The sequence below is a fragment of the Melopsittacus undulatus genome, unplaced genomic scaffold, assembly GCF_012275295.1.
Source record: "Melopsittacus undulatus isolate bMelUnd1 unplaced genomic scaffold, bMelUnd1.mat.Z mat_scaffold_708_arrow_ctg1, whole genome shotgun sequence".
Lineage (NCBI taxonomy): Eukaryota > Metazoa > Chordata > Aves > Psittaciformes > Psittaculidae > Melopsittacus > Melopsittacus undulatus.
Window position 1 is genome coordinate 21,142 of NW_022994532.1, and position 16,870 is coordinate 38,011.

At 41.4% G+C, this 16,870-nt stretch overlaps 1 protein-coding gene across 1 annotated transcript in view; it reads left to right on the top strand.

The window, feature by feature from the left end:
• Positions 1 to 10,072, top strand: part of LOC117438844 (proprotein convertase subtilisin/kexin type 5-like) — a gene marked incomplete at both ends in the record, with an annotated part of 28,608 nt that extends 18,536 nt beyond the window's left edge. The window contains one exon of the mRNA XM_034074230.1: positions 9,969 to 10,072. Coding sequence (XP_033930121.1) covers positions 9,969 to 10,072 — 104 coding nt within the window. The remainder of the gene's footprint in view (positions 1 to 9,968) is intronic.
• Between the last annotated feature and the right edge of the window lie 6,798 nt (positions 10,073 to 16,870).

Below are 16,870 nucleotides of genomic sequence, written 5' to 3' on the forward strand. Positions count from 1 at the left end.
AAAAAGAGGAGGAATATGACAATGAGTGGAAAGGCTTTTGACAGCAATTTTTGATTCTAGAGAGACGTTTTCACAAAATTTCATTAACTGCACATCTATTTAGTCAGAGGGCTATTGTATATATCATTAACACAACTAATAGCTGATCTTTGACTACAGTATTTTCAGTTGCTATCAATTTTTTTTTAAGGGATTGTCATCTTTAGCCAGGCTTGGGTTTTTTTCAAAGTCATCTGATTGGGCAAAATCGAATGCAAATCAGAAATTAGTAGGAGGAGTGGCAAATTTCTGACAAGCAGTATGGAACTGAGAAGAGGTGTGAGCAAAGAAGGAACTGAGAGTTAATTCTGAAGTACAAATGGTTTTGTTTGATACACTATTTGAATGAACAGTGGTTTAGCAGGTCAGAAAATGAAAAGACTACTAAATTAGAAAATTAGGTTGCATTTACAGGGAAAGAGCTACATTCTGATAAGGAAGCATATGATATTCTTTACTTTTCAAGCAGGAATTTAACAGGATTATTTACACATTATATGATGATTAGAATCTGTAAGGGTGTCAGGCATGTCAAAAACATTTTGTATATCCGTGTGTATGCACAACTGAATTATTAAACACTGGAGTCCATCTTTTTATCTTATTTTCAGGAATGAAATGCTTATGCTGTAGACCATTTAGACACCTAAGCACAGGGTAAGCACAACAATTAGAGGCTGTCTTAATGTCCCATCCTTCTTAAAATCCTGTGCTACAATAGGCATATTCACACTGACTCTATCTGACCTGGGAAAGAATGTGTCCCATTAACATAGCTAATACTCTTTTGTTTATAAATTTATCAAAAAGCCCTTAAGGATGGTGTGAAATTAGCGATTCAAATGATTTGCTGGGCACAGAGACTCCTTTTTATAGTAACAATTATAGAATCATAGAATACTTAGGATTGGAAAGGACTTCAAGATCATCTAGTTCCAACCCCCCTGCCATGGGCAGTGACACCTCACACTAAACCATATCACCCAAGGCTTCGTCCAACCTGGTCTTGAACACTGCCAGGGATGGAGCATTCACTACCTCCCTGGGCAAACCCATTCCAGTGCCTCACCACCCTAACAGTAAAGAATTTCTTCCTTATATCCAATCTAAACCTCTGCTGTTTAAGTTTCAACCCGTTACCCCTTGTCCTATCACTACAGTCCCTAATGAATAGTCCCTCCCCAGCATCCCTGTAGGCCCCCTTCAGATACTGGAAGGCTGCTATGAGGTCACCACGCAGCCTTCTCCAGGCTGAACAGGTCCAACTTTCTCAGCCTGTCTTCATATGGGAGGTGCTCCCGTCCCCTGATCATCCTTGTGGCCCTCCTCTGGACTTGTTCTAACAGTTCCGTGTCCTTTTTATGTTGACGACTCCAGAACTGCTCACAATACTGCAAGTGAGGTCTCACGAGAGCAGAGTAGAGGGGCAGGATCACCTCCTTTGACCTGCTGGTCACGCTTCTTTTGATGCAGCCCAGGATACAGTTGGCTTTCTGGGCTGTGAGTGCACACTGAAGCTGGCTCATGTTCATTTTCTCATTGACTAACACCCCAAAGTCCTTCTCTGTAGGGCTGCTCTGAATTTCCTTTTTGCCCAACCTGTAGCTGTGCCTGGGATTGCTCCCACCCAGGTGTAGGACCTTGCACTTGTCATGGTCAAACTTCATAAGGTTGGCATCAGACCACCTCACAAGTGTGTCAAGGTCCCTCTGGATGGCATTCCTTCCCTCCAGCGTATCAACAGAACCACACAGCTTGGTGTCATTGGCAAACTTGCTGAGGGCACACTCAATTCCATTGTCCATGTTAGCGACAAAGATATTAAACAAGACCGGTCCCAACACCGATCCCTGAGGGACACCACTCGTTACTGATCTCCAGCTGGACATTGAACTGTTGACCACAACTGTTTGAGTGCGACCATCCAGCCAGTTCTTTACCCACCGAGTGGTCCACCTATCATATTGATGTCTCTGCAATTTAGAGACAAGGATGTCATGTGGGACAGTATCGAACGCTTTGCACAAGTCCAGGTAGATGACATCAACTGCTCCACCCCTGTCCATCACTTTTGTAGCCCCATCATAGAAGGCCACCAAATTGGTCAGGCAGGATTTTCCCCTAGTAAAGCCATGCTGGCTGTCACCCAGCACCTTGTTATTTTTCATGTGCCCTAGCATGCCTTCCAGGAGAATCTGCTCCAAGATTTTGCCAGGCACAGAGGTGAGACTGAGTGGTCTGTAATTCCCTGAGTCATCCATTTTCCCCTTCTTGAAAATGGGGGTTATATTTCCCTTTTTCCAGTCTTCGGGAACTTCACCTGACTGCCATGATTTTTCAAATATGATGGCCAGTGGCTTTGCAACTTCATTCACCAGCTCCTTCAGGACCCGTGGATGGATTTCATCAGGTCCCATGGACTTGTGTATGTTCAAGCCCTTAAGATGGTTTCGAACCCGATCCTCTCGTACAGTGGGCCCAAGGTCTAGATTTTCACAGTCCCTGCATCCACCTTCCAAGACTTGAGTGCTGCGGTCAGAGCCTTTGCCAGTGAAGACTGTGGCAAAGAAGTCATTCAGAACCTCAGCCTTCTCCAAGTCCTGTATAGCCAGTTCTCCTGAAAGTTTCCGGAGGGGGCCTACATTGTCCTTAGTCTGTTTTTTAGCCGCTACATACCTATAAAATCCCTTCCTGTTATCTTTAACATCCCTTGCCAAGTTGAGCTCCAATTGGGCCTTAGCTTTCCTAACTTGCTCCCTAACTACCCTGACAACATCTCTGTATTCATCCCAAGCCACCTGTCCTTGTTTCCATCTTTTATAAGCCTCTTTTTTCCTGTGAATTTTTCTCAGCAGCTCCTTATCCATCCAAGGAGGTCTCCTGGCCCTCCTGCTGCACTTCCTTCTAGTCGGGATGCAACACTCCTGAGCCTGTAGCAGGTGATCCTTGAATGTTAACCAAGAGTCTTGGGCCCCCCTGCCCTCTAGGGCTATATCCCATGGAACCTTGCTAAGCAGGTTCCTGAAGAGGCTAAAGTCTGCTCTCTTGAAGTCCAGGGCAGTGAGCTTGCTGCACGCTCTTCTCACTGTCCTGAGGACCTCAAATTCGACCATCTCGTGATCACTGCATCCAAGACTTCCCTGGAGCGTCACATTTCCAACGAGCCCTTCCCTGTTGGTGAGCACGAGGTCAAGCAGGGCACCTCTCCTTATTGGCTCCTTTATTGCTTGCAGAAGGAAGTTGTCTTCCACACAATCAAGGAACCTCCTGGATTGCTTGTGCCAGGCCGTACCGTCCCTCCAACAGATGTCAGGGTGATTGAAGTCCCCCATGAGAACAAGGGCCTGTGAGTGTGAGGCTTTTCCTATTTGTCTGTAGAGTTCTTCATCCACAGGTTCCTCTTGATCAGGCAGTCTGTAACATATCCCCACAGTAATGTGTCCCATCACCGATTTCCCCTTAACCCTGACCCACAAACTTTCTGTTAACTGATCACCTGTCCCCAGATGGAGTTCCATACTCTCCAGCCTATCCCTAACATAAAGGGCAACTCCCCCTCCCCTCCTACCAGGCCTGTCTTTTCTAAAAAGCCTGTAACCTTCCATTCCAACACTCCAGTCAAAGGAGCCATCCCACCATGTTTCTGTGATGCCTATTATATCATAGCCCCGTAGATGTGCCCACATCTCTAATTCCTCTTGTTTGTTCCCCATGCTACTGGCATTTGTATAGCGGCATCTGATCCGAGCTCCAAATGAAGCCAGCTCAGTGGCTGGAGTGGCTAGAATATCACTGCATTGCTCAGAGTATTTATTATAGGTGCTGGCAACTGACCGGGTGTGTTGGGATGGAATGATGCTTCCCTCCCCAACACAACTAGTTTAAAGCATCCTTGACAGGTCTGGCAAGCCTCCCAGCAATGCCGCTCTTCCCTTTCTTTATCAGAGCAGCTCCACCAGACCCCAGTAGGCCTGGCCTACAAATGTGGGCCCCATGTCCAAGACACACAAACCCTTGACTATGACACCACCCTTTTAACCATTTATTAACCTGTCCAATCCTCCTTGCCTTTGGAAGGTCCTTCCCTGTGTCTTGGAGAATTGTCAAAAAGACTGTCTGAGCTCCAGAACCCCTGACCACCTCTCCCAGAGCTCTGTAGTCCTTCTTTATACTCCTCAGGCTACTACTGTCTATATCCCTAGCACCCACATGTATCACTAGAAGCGGGTAATAGTCCATGGGACTTACTAGAGCAGGCAGCCTCTCCGCAACATCCCTGATCTGTGCCCCAGGTAGGCAACACACCTCCCTTGCGACCGGGTCAGGCTGACAGATGAGCGCTTCTGTCCCTTTCAAGGCAGAGTCCCCTACTACTACAACCTGCCGCTTTTTCCTTGCGGCACCAGTAGAGATCTTCTGTTCCAGTGCAACAGCCAACTGTTTCTGATGCAAGTGCATTTCCTCATCAGCCCCCTGCAGGACAGCAAAGCGGTTCTGGGTGGGTACAGCAGATTTAGAAGGAAGCCCCTTGCTTTTAATTGCTCTCTCCCTCCTTTGGTTGTTTTTTTTTTTGTTACTAATTCCCAGCTTCCCTGATCAACAGCCCCCTTCTTTCCTCCATGAGTTAGAGGGGAATCTTGAGGCCCCTGTGCTGTTTGGGCCTGGAGCAAGCAGTCCTGCTTCCTCTCAGCTTCCCTGACATCTTGCAGCTTACTGACAACATCCCGCACCTCAGTCCCTGCTGCAGGAGGACCTCCATCAGGGAGCAGCGAGTGCAGCCCTGCCCATTCTGCACCTTTCCCTCACAGGACCAGTGCAGGCACTCTCTACACTCCAAGCTCTGCACCGCCACCTCCCCACTTACCGGCTCTGTCTGGGTGCCTATGCTGGCCACCACCGGGGCGGCCAGGGCAGAGCTCCCAGACTGGACCCTGGTCATATCTATGTCTGTTCTCTCACAGCAAAGATTATTCGGTACTTCCAAACTGAGTGATGATCTTCCTCTTAGTTCACCATTTAATACTGCGTTTTTCCTTGATTCTTTGGTGAAAAGTTTATTGTATTCTTCCAGCAATCCTCATCTGCTATTTTGGTGGGAAATATTTTTTTCAGATAGGCCATTTTTGTCACATTCAAATTGCTGGGTATGAAGATCATGTAGCAGCCATTATTTGTGTTGCTAACCATATCATCTTGCTAATAAAAAAACAAATGACCAAACCAAAGTTGCACCCTATTTGTTTATTGCATTGAATGATATTTTTGCTGATTTTCAGTCTTGCACTGGTTATTTATTCTGAACAGTCATTTTTGGCATGGTATAATTATGCAAAAGGGTAGAGCTTGAATTCTTTACTATTTCCAGGATTAGCCCAGTTGTCACTAGGGAGACTACTTGTGGAATGAAGAAATCATATTTGGCCAAAAATGATGACCTACTACTTCTAAGCAGCCTTCTTAAAGATACAGTTAAATCTCAAATGAATATTACTGTAATACAATTTATTTGTCCTATTTCATTTTTTCACATTTACTTTGTTTCATAAACATTTTGAGAAGCCTGAAGAAAGAGGGCTGTGCCTTAGAGTAAAATTATTGGCTAAGGACACAACAGTCATTATTTTTTGGCTTCAGTACAAGTACTTTCATATGTAATTGTTCTCAATTCTGGTTTTTTTTGGTTTGAGTATTGTCTGGTATGTGTAATCCCAAGGCAACTTCAGATGAGACATTGAAAAAAAAAATCTGGAAAGAAATCACCCATTTTTTGAAATCAATCCATTATCAAACAGAGTTAGTACTGTTCTTGTTAATGCATTTCTTCATTTCAAGATGCTTAGTCATTAATTCTTCTGAGATTAATCAAGTGGTAAATCAATTAACATCAGTGACATCTTGTCTGGATTTGGGGCCCACATGGCTAGCAAACAACTGTTTACTCACTTAGAATCCAATTTTGACATGTTTTACAAATATTTGAAAAATTCTGTGATTTTTCCAGATGCTTTAAAATAGGCTGCTAGACTATCTTGTTAAGAAGAAAATCCCTCTTCTTTCTCCAAATGAACTGCTGTTGATATAATTCCAGTTTCCTCTTCTGTTGTTGCTTGCTTGGTTTTGGGGTTTGGTTTTGTTTGGAGTTTTAGGAGGTTTTTTTTGTTGGGTTGTTTTTTCTATTTTTTTAAGGTTTCTGAAAAAATAGTATGGGCAAACAATTAAGCAATTGCAGACCTGTTTTGTTTCATAGAATCATAGAATAGTTAGGGTTGGAAAGGACCTTAAGATCATCTAGTTCCAACCCCCCTGCCATGAGATCTACTGTAGAGAGGGAATTTCAGTCCTGCAATAGCTCGATTTTTACTATAGTGAAGGTCCTACAAAATCAGTTTGAGTACTGTTCTTATGATTTTAAATCTCTTAGGTATAAATACGCCCAAACTGCCATTTCTTGAGAAGAAAAAAAATCTTATGACTTGCAGAGTAAGCAAGCAGGCTGAAAGGCTGCATGAGAGACAGACTGATTTAACCATATATTCAGTCATGTGTTGGAAATCAGGCCTCTGATCAAGTCTTTCTGCACAGAAATTCTCACATTATTTTCTATGGTTAGATAAGGATGGTAGGTAGCTACAGCATTGAATGGCTCAGATTTCAAGATCTGCCATTGTTTTTGTTTTTAGAAGTTAACCATGATTCTGAGACATAATCTTATTTGCTGACTGAGCAACTTAAATTCAGTTTATGAGAGATTAGTATTATCAAGTGGAGACTATATCTTTAGTTCCTTTATCTAGGCATAGTTAGATCCACCATTAGATCTATCATTCCTCTTTAAATAATCAGTTGAACATGCGTTATCTTGAACATGTCCTTTAGAAGTTGAAAGTAGTATTTTAGTGCCTTATTTTTCACCAGTAGCATGGACAGCTTGCTTTATAGAATAACAGATTGTTTAGATTCCAGATTATGAAGAATGCAACTCTCGGGATTCCTGGAGGTCTTCCTGAAGGCTTGAAGCATGTTTTTTTAAGACTTTACACAGGCTTTCAGTGAAATTCCTGAGTTGTATAAAATCATACTGGTATTTTTTTTTTTCCTGAAGCGTGTTACGTGACTGTCCAAGCATACGCTATCTTACAAACCCTTAATGCTCCTTATATTCCATGACTCTATTTTCTTTTCTTTTTCTTGTTCAGTCATTTTTACCAGCTCAGCTGGATAAACAATTATTGTCATTCTAGTCCAACTGTCTAGTGTGAGAAATTCCACTTTGAGAAAAAATGTGTATTTATGCTTGTATTAATAAATGCTCAGGGACAGAAAGCATCAACTCTCCCTGAAAATAACAGAATAATTTAAATATCAGAATACCCTTATATCTGCTAGCCAAAAACACAGAGAAATTAAATGGCCATGAGTTGATAGAGCTTGGAAGATATTACAGAAAAATCTGTCTACAATTAATAAGACATTCACTTAAAAATCATCTTCCTTCTTCAGAATTTTCCATATCCTCCCTGTTCCAACAAGAATTACAGACAGGGCTTTCTGTGCTGACTCCAGAATACATGTCGCTTCCTGTGGTGTCCCAGGTGTAGGTAGAAGGGTGCTAGTTTACCTCAGCATACCCATGGTCCGCATACACCCACTGGGAAATGTTCTGCAATGGAAAAGATACACTCACAACTAAAATTGTATTATTGCAAAGGAAATGAGAAAAATATGTCTAGTTCAATGATTTGGCCACTGCCTTTGCAGTGTTCCTTACAGCTCTCATTACATAAAAGAAGTCTGACATTTTTAGGCAACTCTACTTCTTTTCAAGCATATGAATAATGACGCTCTTGGAAAGTAGAGTGTGTAAAAATCAGTTATGTGTAAGTAACCATCCTGTATGTCCCAGGTTTTTCTCTCCCATATGGAATTGCAGACCATGGTTCTGAAATTTGTTTTCATTATCAGTAATTGCCCCAACAAAGGTGGACTTCCATTCGCTAATATCCATGAATATATGCTTACATATAACTCACACAGAGGTTAGGCTAGGAGTAAGTTTTTCTATAAACAAGCTGACTGCAATAAGTTCTGCATCCCTACGGCCTTTTCTTAAGGATGAAGCTTGTAGAAGCTGAAATTTGTCATCTGAAAACCTAAATTGACAAATCTTGAATGAAAAGGAAAATGCTCATTTTTCAATAGATTATCACATGTATTCACTGATTGCTTACTAATTGCCTGATTTCAGCTCACAGGATAAGCAGGATTCTAATTCCATATTAAGGGCCATAAAGCAGTGATTACTCAAGTATTTCCAAAATATATTCTTTTGAGAAAACCAAGTTCTGTAAGATGTGAAACACTGTGCGTGGAATGCCAACCCACACAACATTTATTTGTGTACATCAGAGACGAGTGAGATTTTTCTATCTTCCACTGACAGGGCAACTTAGAGAACAAGGTATTGCTGCATGTTTCATTTACCCTGTGTCTGCTTTCCAAGGAAATTTCTCATTGAAATTTCTAACAACTACATGTTGTTTTAAGAGCGTAGAGCCACTCCATGTGATGGCAATGTCCCCCTCACCCCAGAAAGCTACCCACTCAAAATCACTCATGGTTGACATTTTCCACACTCTTCTGTCTGTTTCCTTGGTGTAGTTTCTACCTGCAAGTGAAAACAGAGCCCCACTATTATGCCTTAGAGATAGTTGCTGAGAATAAGTTATGTGTCTACTGGCTGAAGTGACTTTTTGGTCTGAGACACAAGAGCATATGTTGAGGAACTGAACCAAGGTTTCCCAGGTTTTCAATGACTGTCTAGTCCTGAAGAGTGTAGACAGCGTGTGCTGGGACTGATAAAGTCCATTCTAGTTTATCTTCATCATTACAAGTGAGTGGAGTTCTGCCAGTATGTGTAATATGGATAGGTAGTGATACTGAGGAACTCACACATGACAATGCTTCTTTCATCTTCCTTATTTAGTGGCTCATTTCCCTTTACTAATCTGCATTTTTAAAGGGAATACTCTTTGTCTTCTTACAGATGATAGAGAAACTGAGAAAATTGAAGGAGAAATTAAAAACACCCCAGTGATAGCCATGCACCTTTAGATCATCTTCTAAGGAAAGAAATTCTTCTTGGGGTGGATCTAAATGAAACAAGAAAACAATAATCCCTATAGATGTGTTCTGGTCCTACAAGATAAATGGGTGCTAATGTCATAGTGAGGATACAAATTGTTTTTATTTTCACCTTCCAAGTGGCCACATTATTAGGAAGCCCTTAAAGGAATACACATTTGTATGAGGAAGCCCTTGCTCTCTAACTACTCAGATTCAGTGCTGGCTAGTTGGTCTTCTTGAAAAATGCACATAGACCCCAGTGAGTTCTAAGACAGGGCAGTAGACAAATTAATAACTATAGAAGCACCTGAAATAGCTTCAATATGAGCTGAAAGTCTGAAAGAATTGGCAACTTGAGCATACAGTTAGTGAGATTTAGTAGAGCTTTTCAGGAAGCCAACATTTTGGGTTTTTTTGCTTTGCACTGTTCAAGGTAGATAAAATACGGTCAAGGTAGATAACATACAGTAGTTGGTGTTCATACAGATTGTCTCTGTGTGAAATGTACTCTTTCATCTTCCCTTAAGTTTTATATAATAGAGTATTACTATATATCATTATAATCTACAGTTTAGTTTAACACACACCACACCAACCCCCACCCCTCCCCCGCCCAGCTGTCTAAGTAATTTCATGTAATAATTCTGTAAAATTAGGACACGTTCATTTGAATGGAGCAAGGGAAAGCTGAGAATTGAAATGAGGGTTGTTTTGGTTTGGATACATTTTAGCTCACATGATCTTGTGTCCCTACATTCTGGTAAAACACATCTGATCTGTGAATTTGTCTTTCCCTTTTTTCACAGTCCATTTCTGACCTGGAGAGACATACAGCATATTATTGTCAGAACTTCACGTGCAGGACATCTGAATGCTAATGACTGGAAAACGAATGCAGCTGGTTATAAGGGTGAGAGCTTCCTTTCTTCTTTGCCATCAGAAGTGGCATATTTTTTTGGTATTTTGAAGTAATCTGAATTAGTTTGTTGTTCTCTATGTTGTGCATAGTTTTGAGACTTTTCAGGCTCAAACTGAAAGGGGCTGTCTTCTCTTTTATAATAAAAAAACCTCTAAGAATCACTAAACCCAAAATTGGCAGCTACATTGGCCAGGTGTTCTTAGTGTCTTTCAGTCCTATTTTATACACTGCTGGCAGAAAACTAAGTAAATTGGTTTTAATTTTTCCTTGTATAGCTAATATTCTGATAAAATAGAATTGCAGTTACAGCAATTTATAGATTCAGACAATGCTCTCGTTCATAACTGTTGACAATTTTGATGAAAAATCACAAAACAGTATGTTCAGATTTCTGGTTTATATGATTTGCCCTACATTATTTATATTTAAGATTTCTGACAAATTTAGGATAAAAGCAGATCTAAGCATCAAGACTTTTAATGGGACAGAAATCATACTTTTCAATCAGCTGTCATACATGTTTCTAAAAATTTTGTACAGTCCTGTGATTTTGTATTAAAGCTACATAAATAAAACTTTTTTTCCTCTTTTGTAATGCAAGCAGATGTAAACATTTATGCAAGTAAATAAGATACATAAGATATATATTTTCAGGATGGGTTAAAGCTGGAGCTTGAATTCATACAATGTGTGTTCAACACAGATTGGCTTCTCATTTCCATTCACTAAATTCTTACTGCTTTCAGTTTGGATTGCATCTAAAAAAAAAGCCAAAAACCAGAACGGCTCATTTCTGGTTCACTTTTCATGAGAATTCCATTCAAGACTACAATACCTCTTTTAAGAAGAGATTTGAACTGTTTTGTGCCTTCTGAGAGAAGAATGTCAGATACAAGAGCCATCAAGTTTTTACTCTGGTTTCACTTTAAAACTGAAGCATAGTTTTAATCTATTTCAGATCAAGGCAGTGCTACTGTAGAGCATCTTTGATGTATCATTCTGACCTGTGACATTTTTGCTGCAATAGAATAGAAGCCAAACCAAAAAAACTTATTTTTGGATTCAAACTGGGCTCTAACTACAGAGGGTAGATTTAGAAATAGGTATTTGACTCAAACCCCCTCGTCATGTGAAGGTTCTGACATTCAAGAGCCTGTTTTTTTTCCCATTTACACGTGCATGCCCACACACAAAACACATACGTAGTGAGAAATAGATACTTCCTTAATTACAGTAACATCATAGTATTTGTTATTGTCAGATATTTCCCAGGATTTACAGAGTTTTAGTATGAGATTGTAGCTGTATTACCATTTTGTTGGAGCTATCAGAATTTCAAACAATGCTTTTTAAGTAGCATAAAGCAGAGCTTTTTTTTTTTTCCATAGCTTCCAAATTTCTGGTTTATTATGGTTTTCTACTTGTTGCCCAAGAGAGGGAACAAGCACTCTGTGAGGCATTTCAAAGCAGCTGTCACTCATTATCAAAGAGAGGTCACACTAACACACTAGCAGTAGCAGCATTACCAGCAGGACTTGCAGTTTTGCACCACTGGAGTCTACTTATTCTGAATCCTTGGAGCTGCATATTTATCTGTGCATTGTAGCAGATAAACAGTGAGGAAGAGATCTGAAAAACAGGTTTCTTCTCCACTTGTGCGAGCTCACAAACATGGTTAAGCTTAACTGGGGGACTGGCATTCAGGAAATAACAGCTTGAGTTGGCAGAGCACTGCTGTAGGCTCCATGGTGGAACTGAGAAAGAGGAAGACAAACTAAGTGCCTCGACCTCTGTGGAGCTCAGGAATCAACCTCAACCCAAATAAAAGTCCTAGTTTTAACTAAATTATTTTGGCAACTTAGGCTGAGCAAATGGTTCCAATAAAACTGCAGGTCTCTCTAAACCTCTGTTGGTTTTGGAAGGAGGAGAAGCAAAAGATTTAGATTAAATGACAACATCCAAACCTGAATTCAAAAGGAGGCTTGCACACCACTGCTGGCAAGACTAAACCAGGGGTTTTTTTTACTATTGCACGTGGCAATATTTAGTATAATATTACACTATTATCCTTCACTGTTGCCAAGAGTAACAATTAAAGTATGGTTTTTCGTACATGAATTTAATCAGACTGTGTTCCTTAAGGTATTGTATCATAAGTTTGTTGATGGCAAGATCCATATTTCTTCCACAGCATGTTCTTAACAAGGAAAAGGGTGGAAGTTTTTTTTAATTACATAAAGCAAAGACAGTCACAAGAAACAATCTGGCTTTCTTTCATGCATACTGGGGAAGAAGGAAAATGAGAAAGAGAGAGACAGGCTTGCTGCGTTAGAAATGAGAACTTAAAAGGGTGAAAACAACAAAAAGTTGCAAGAACCTCTCACTCAACAAAGGGTCAGCAAGAACTGATGGTTGAAAGTGGGTCAGCATGCCTTTTCAGAGCGCTGTTTTGCTGGGCTGCATGGGAACCCTATTCCTCACTATACTTCCTGGCAGCATTTTGCCGCTGCAGAAACACACAGAAGGAGCTCACAAATGGCATTACTGGTTGCAAGATCTCTTTTTTTCTGCCTTACATTCATAAAAAGAAAGATTAATTCACGAAAAACCCTTGAGCAGCTAGTGATTTGCTAAAACAGTGTCCATCATTTGTTTAATTTTCTGGCAAATAAACTGCATTCATTAAATACATGTCAATAGAACTAACTCAGGAACAGGCAAGAATTTTTTCTTGCTTATTTTTCAATTGTTTTGTTGTCACACAGCCTGTATCTTTCCTCAGGAACTTCTTGCCTGGTTATCTCAAAAAGAAAGACTTGAATACTCATTTTGGCATATTCTTTGGTTAGTCAGTTGTATATATAAGTTGTCAGTAGATAAAGTGATTCTCAATTTCACTTCAAAATCAGAGAGGTTCTTATAATTAAAGCAGTTAATTAGCTGATTATATGGAAAAATACTAGAGAACACCTGCTTTTGGGATGATATCACAAAATCTGCTGATCTGTTTTAGCTATGGCAGATTGGTATGCAAAGCTCTTTGTTCTGTCAGTTGTTTGGTTAGCAACAGAGCATTGAACTGCAGTCATAAAAAGGAAATGCTACATAAATGCTGACTTTTCTTTAAATTGAAAGATACAGAATGAAACACTGCAGTTTTAAGAGCAACAATATGAATCATATGAAGAATTCTTTTTCTGTAAGTGAAGTATCATAAAATCATAGAATAGTTAGGATTGGAAAGGACCTCAAGATCATCTAGTTCCAACCCCCCTGCCATAGACAGGGACACCTCACACTAAACCATATCACCCAAGGCTTCATCCAACCAGGTCTTGAACACTGCCAGAGATGGAGTATTCACAACATCCCTGGGCAACCCATTTCAGTACCTCACCACCCTAACAGTAAAGAATTTCTTCCTTATATCCAATCTAAATCTACACTGTTTAAGTTTCAACCCATTACCCCTTGTCCTATCACTACAGTCCTTAACAAAGAGTTCCTCACGAGCATCCCTGTAGGCCCCCTTCAGATACTAGAAGGCTGCTATGAGGTCTCCGACGCAGCCTTCTCTTCTCCAGGCTGAACAGCCCCAACTCTCTCAGCCTGTCTTCATATGGGAGGTGCTCCCTGTCCCCTGATCATCCTCATGGCCCTCCTCTGGACATTGTTCTAACAGTTCTGTGTCCTTTTTATGTTGAGGACTCCAGAACTGCACACAGTACTGCAAGTGAGGTCTCACGAGAGCAGAGTAGAGGGGCAGGATCACCTCTTTCAACCTGCTGGTCACGCTCCTCTTGATGCAGCCCAGGATACGGTTGCCTTTCTGGGCTGTGAGTGCACACTGAAGCTGGCTCATGTTCATTTTCTCATTGACTAACACCCCAAAGTCCTTCTCTGTAGGGCTGCTCTGAATTTCCTTTTTGCCCAACCTGTAGCTGTGCCTGGGATTGCTCCCACCCAGGTGTAGGACCTTGCACTTGTCATGGTCAAACTTCATGAGGTTGGCATCAGACCACCTCACAAGTGTGTCAAGGTCCCTCTGGATGGCATTCCTTCCCTCCAGCGTATCAACAGAACCACACAGCTTGGTGTCATCGGCAAACTTGCTGAGGGCACACTCAATCCCACTGTCCAGGTCAGAGACAAAGATGTTGAACAAGATCGGTCCTAACACTGATCCCTGAATGACTCCACTTGGTCTCTAGCTGGACATTGAGCCATTGACCACAACGCTTTGCATGTGGCCATCCAGCCAGTTCTTTATCCACCGAGTGGTCCACCTATCAAATTGATGACACTCCAATTTAGAGACAAGGATGTCGTGTGGGACAGCGTTGAATGCTTTGCACAAGTCCAGGCAGATGACGAGATGACGTCAACTGCTCCACCCCTGTCCATCACTTTTGTAGCCCTGTCATAGAAGGCCACCAAATTGGTCAGGCAGGGTTTTCCCCTAGTAAAGCCATGCTGGCTGTCACCAAGCACCTTGTTGTTTTTCATGTGCCCTAGCATGCCTTCCAAAAGAATCTGCTCCAAGATTATGCCAGGCACAGAGGTGAGACTGAGTGGTCTGTAATTCCCTGAGTCATCCATTTTCCCCTTCTTGAAAATGGGGGTTATATTTCCCTTTTTCCAGTCTTTGGGAACGTCACCTGACTGCCATGATTTTTTAAATATGATGGCCAGTGGCTTTGCAACTTCATTTGCCAGCTCCTTCAGGATCCGTGGATGGATTTCATCAGGTCCCATGGACTTGTGTACATTCAGGTTCTTAAGATTGTCTCGAACCAGATCCTTATGTACAGTGGGCCCAAGGTCTAGATTTTCACAGTCCCTGCATCCACCTTCCAAGACTTGGGTGCTGCGGTCAGAGCCTTTGCCAGTGAAGACCGTGGCAAAGAAGTCAGTCAGAACCTCAGCCTTCTCCAAGTCCTGTGTCGCCAGTTCTCCTGAAAGTTTCCGTAGGGGACCTACATTGTCCTTAGTCTGTTTTTTAGCCGCTACATACCTATAAAATCCCTTCCTGTTATCTTTAACATCCCTTGCCAAGTTGAGCTCCAATTGGGCCTTAGCTTTCCTAACTTGCTCCCTAACTACCCTGACAACATCCCTGTATTCATCCCAGGCCACCTGTCCTTGTTTCCATCTTTTATAAGCCTCTTTTTTCCTGTGAATTTTTCTCAGCAGCTCCTTATCCATCCAAGGAGGTCTCCTGGCCCTCCTGCTGTACTTCCTTCTAGTCGGGATGCAACACTCCTGAGCCTGTAGCAGGTGATCCTTGAATGTTAACCAAGAGTCTTGGGCCCCCTTGCCCTCTAGGGCTATATCCCATGGAACCTTGCTAAGCAGGTTCCTGAAGAGCCCAAAGTCTGCTTTCTTGAAGCCCAGGGCAGTGAGCTTGCTGCATGCTCTTCTCACTGTCTTGAGGACCTCGAATTCGACCATCTCGTGATCACTGCATCCAAGACTTCCCTGGAGAGTCACATTTCCAACGAGCCCTTCCCTGTTGGTGAGCACGAGGTCAAGCAGGGCACCTCTCCTCGTTGGCTCCTTTATTGCATCAAATACTATCAAATTGTCTCTGGGGAAACAGACCATTTACAGGAAAGGAATACTCTTAATTTGCATTGAGACTTTTAGAGAACATCCTTCACTCTTCCTGATTCTAAAGTGTACACGATAATATATCAATACAATGAAATAAAAGAATACTCAAAGATAAAACAAAATAAAACTTCTAAACACTTTTTTCATTTTCAGACCTTTCCTAGGCCCAGTGGAAGTATTCTTCCTACAGAAACCACAAGTTGTCTTATTTGCAAAGGAGTAAGACTACCAGATTTGTGCTGCATACCTTTAGGTTAGCCAAAGTGTCTGCTGCTTGCACTGGAGAGTGAACACTTGGTTGTTTTATGTGACTACCTTTTAATTTTGTTGCTTAATTACAGTATTTAATAAAACTGCTGATTATTATTGTTCTGAGAAGAGCATTATGAGTCTGGGAATGAGAAAGAGATGAGTCTATATATTCTTCTCGGGAGAATATCTAGATTTGCCAAATTTTAATTGCTGTAGGATAACCAGTAACCATGCACAGATTTAGAGACCAGCAAGAAAGTCTTCACAACAATGTTTACATTTCAATGAAGACAAATAAACTATTCATGAGCACCCTGCTGCATATTTTCAATACCTTTAAAATTCAGATTAATGTAAAATTGTATTTTTAAATCACTGTTAGAAGCTTGCAGAAGACTTCTGAAAAATAGCAAGTGGTTGTGAATGGTTATGTCAGCCAGTCAAAGCTGTTAATCTATAAAAAGACCTTCCAGTCTTACAGATGCTAGCTGGTATTTTCACACACTGTTGGCAGATAATATCAACTCCTGCCTACCCCTAATGCCCAGTCACATGGTGCATGGGCCACATGAAACACAAGCTTTGAATTTGGCTGTTATAATATCCCAGGTTTGTGTAGCTGGCAGTGTGACACCAAATACATGAATTTGCATTGTTTTATGTAGGAGTGGGGAAGACCATATCCTGTGCAAGCTAAACTAATGGGTTTTTTTTTTTTTTGCTTGAAAGATTAAGCTGGTATTTTTAGGTAGACATCTTAGAATGCTTGTTTCTTTTTCAACTTGTTGACAAACATGAGCAAATGCAAGCTATCTCACATGTGACTTGTTTTCTCTTGCTCTCCCACGGCTGTGTTGACTCGAGGCAGTGTTTCCTCACCAGGAATACCCCCAACCCCATGTCCTTTGGCCATCCGCTCTTCTC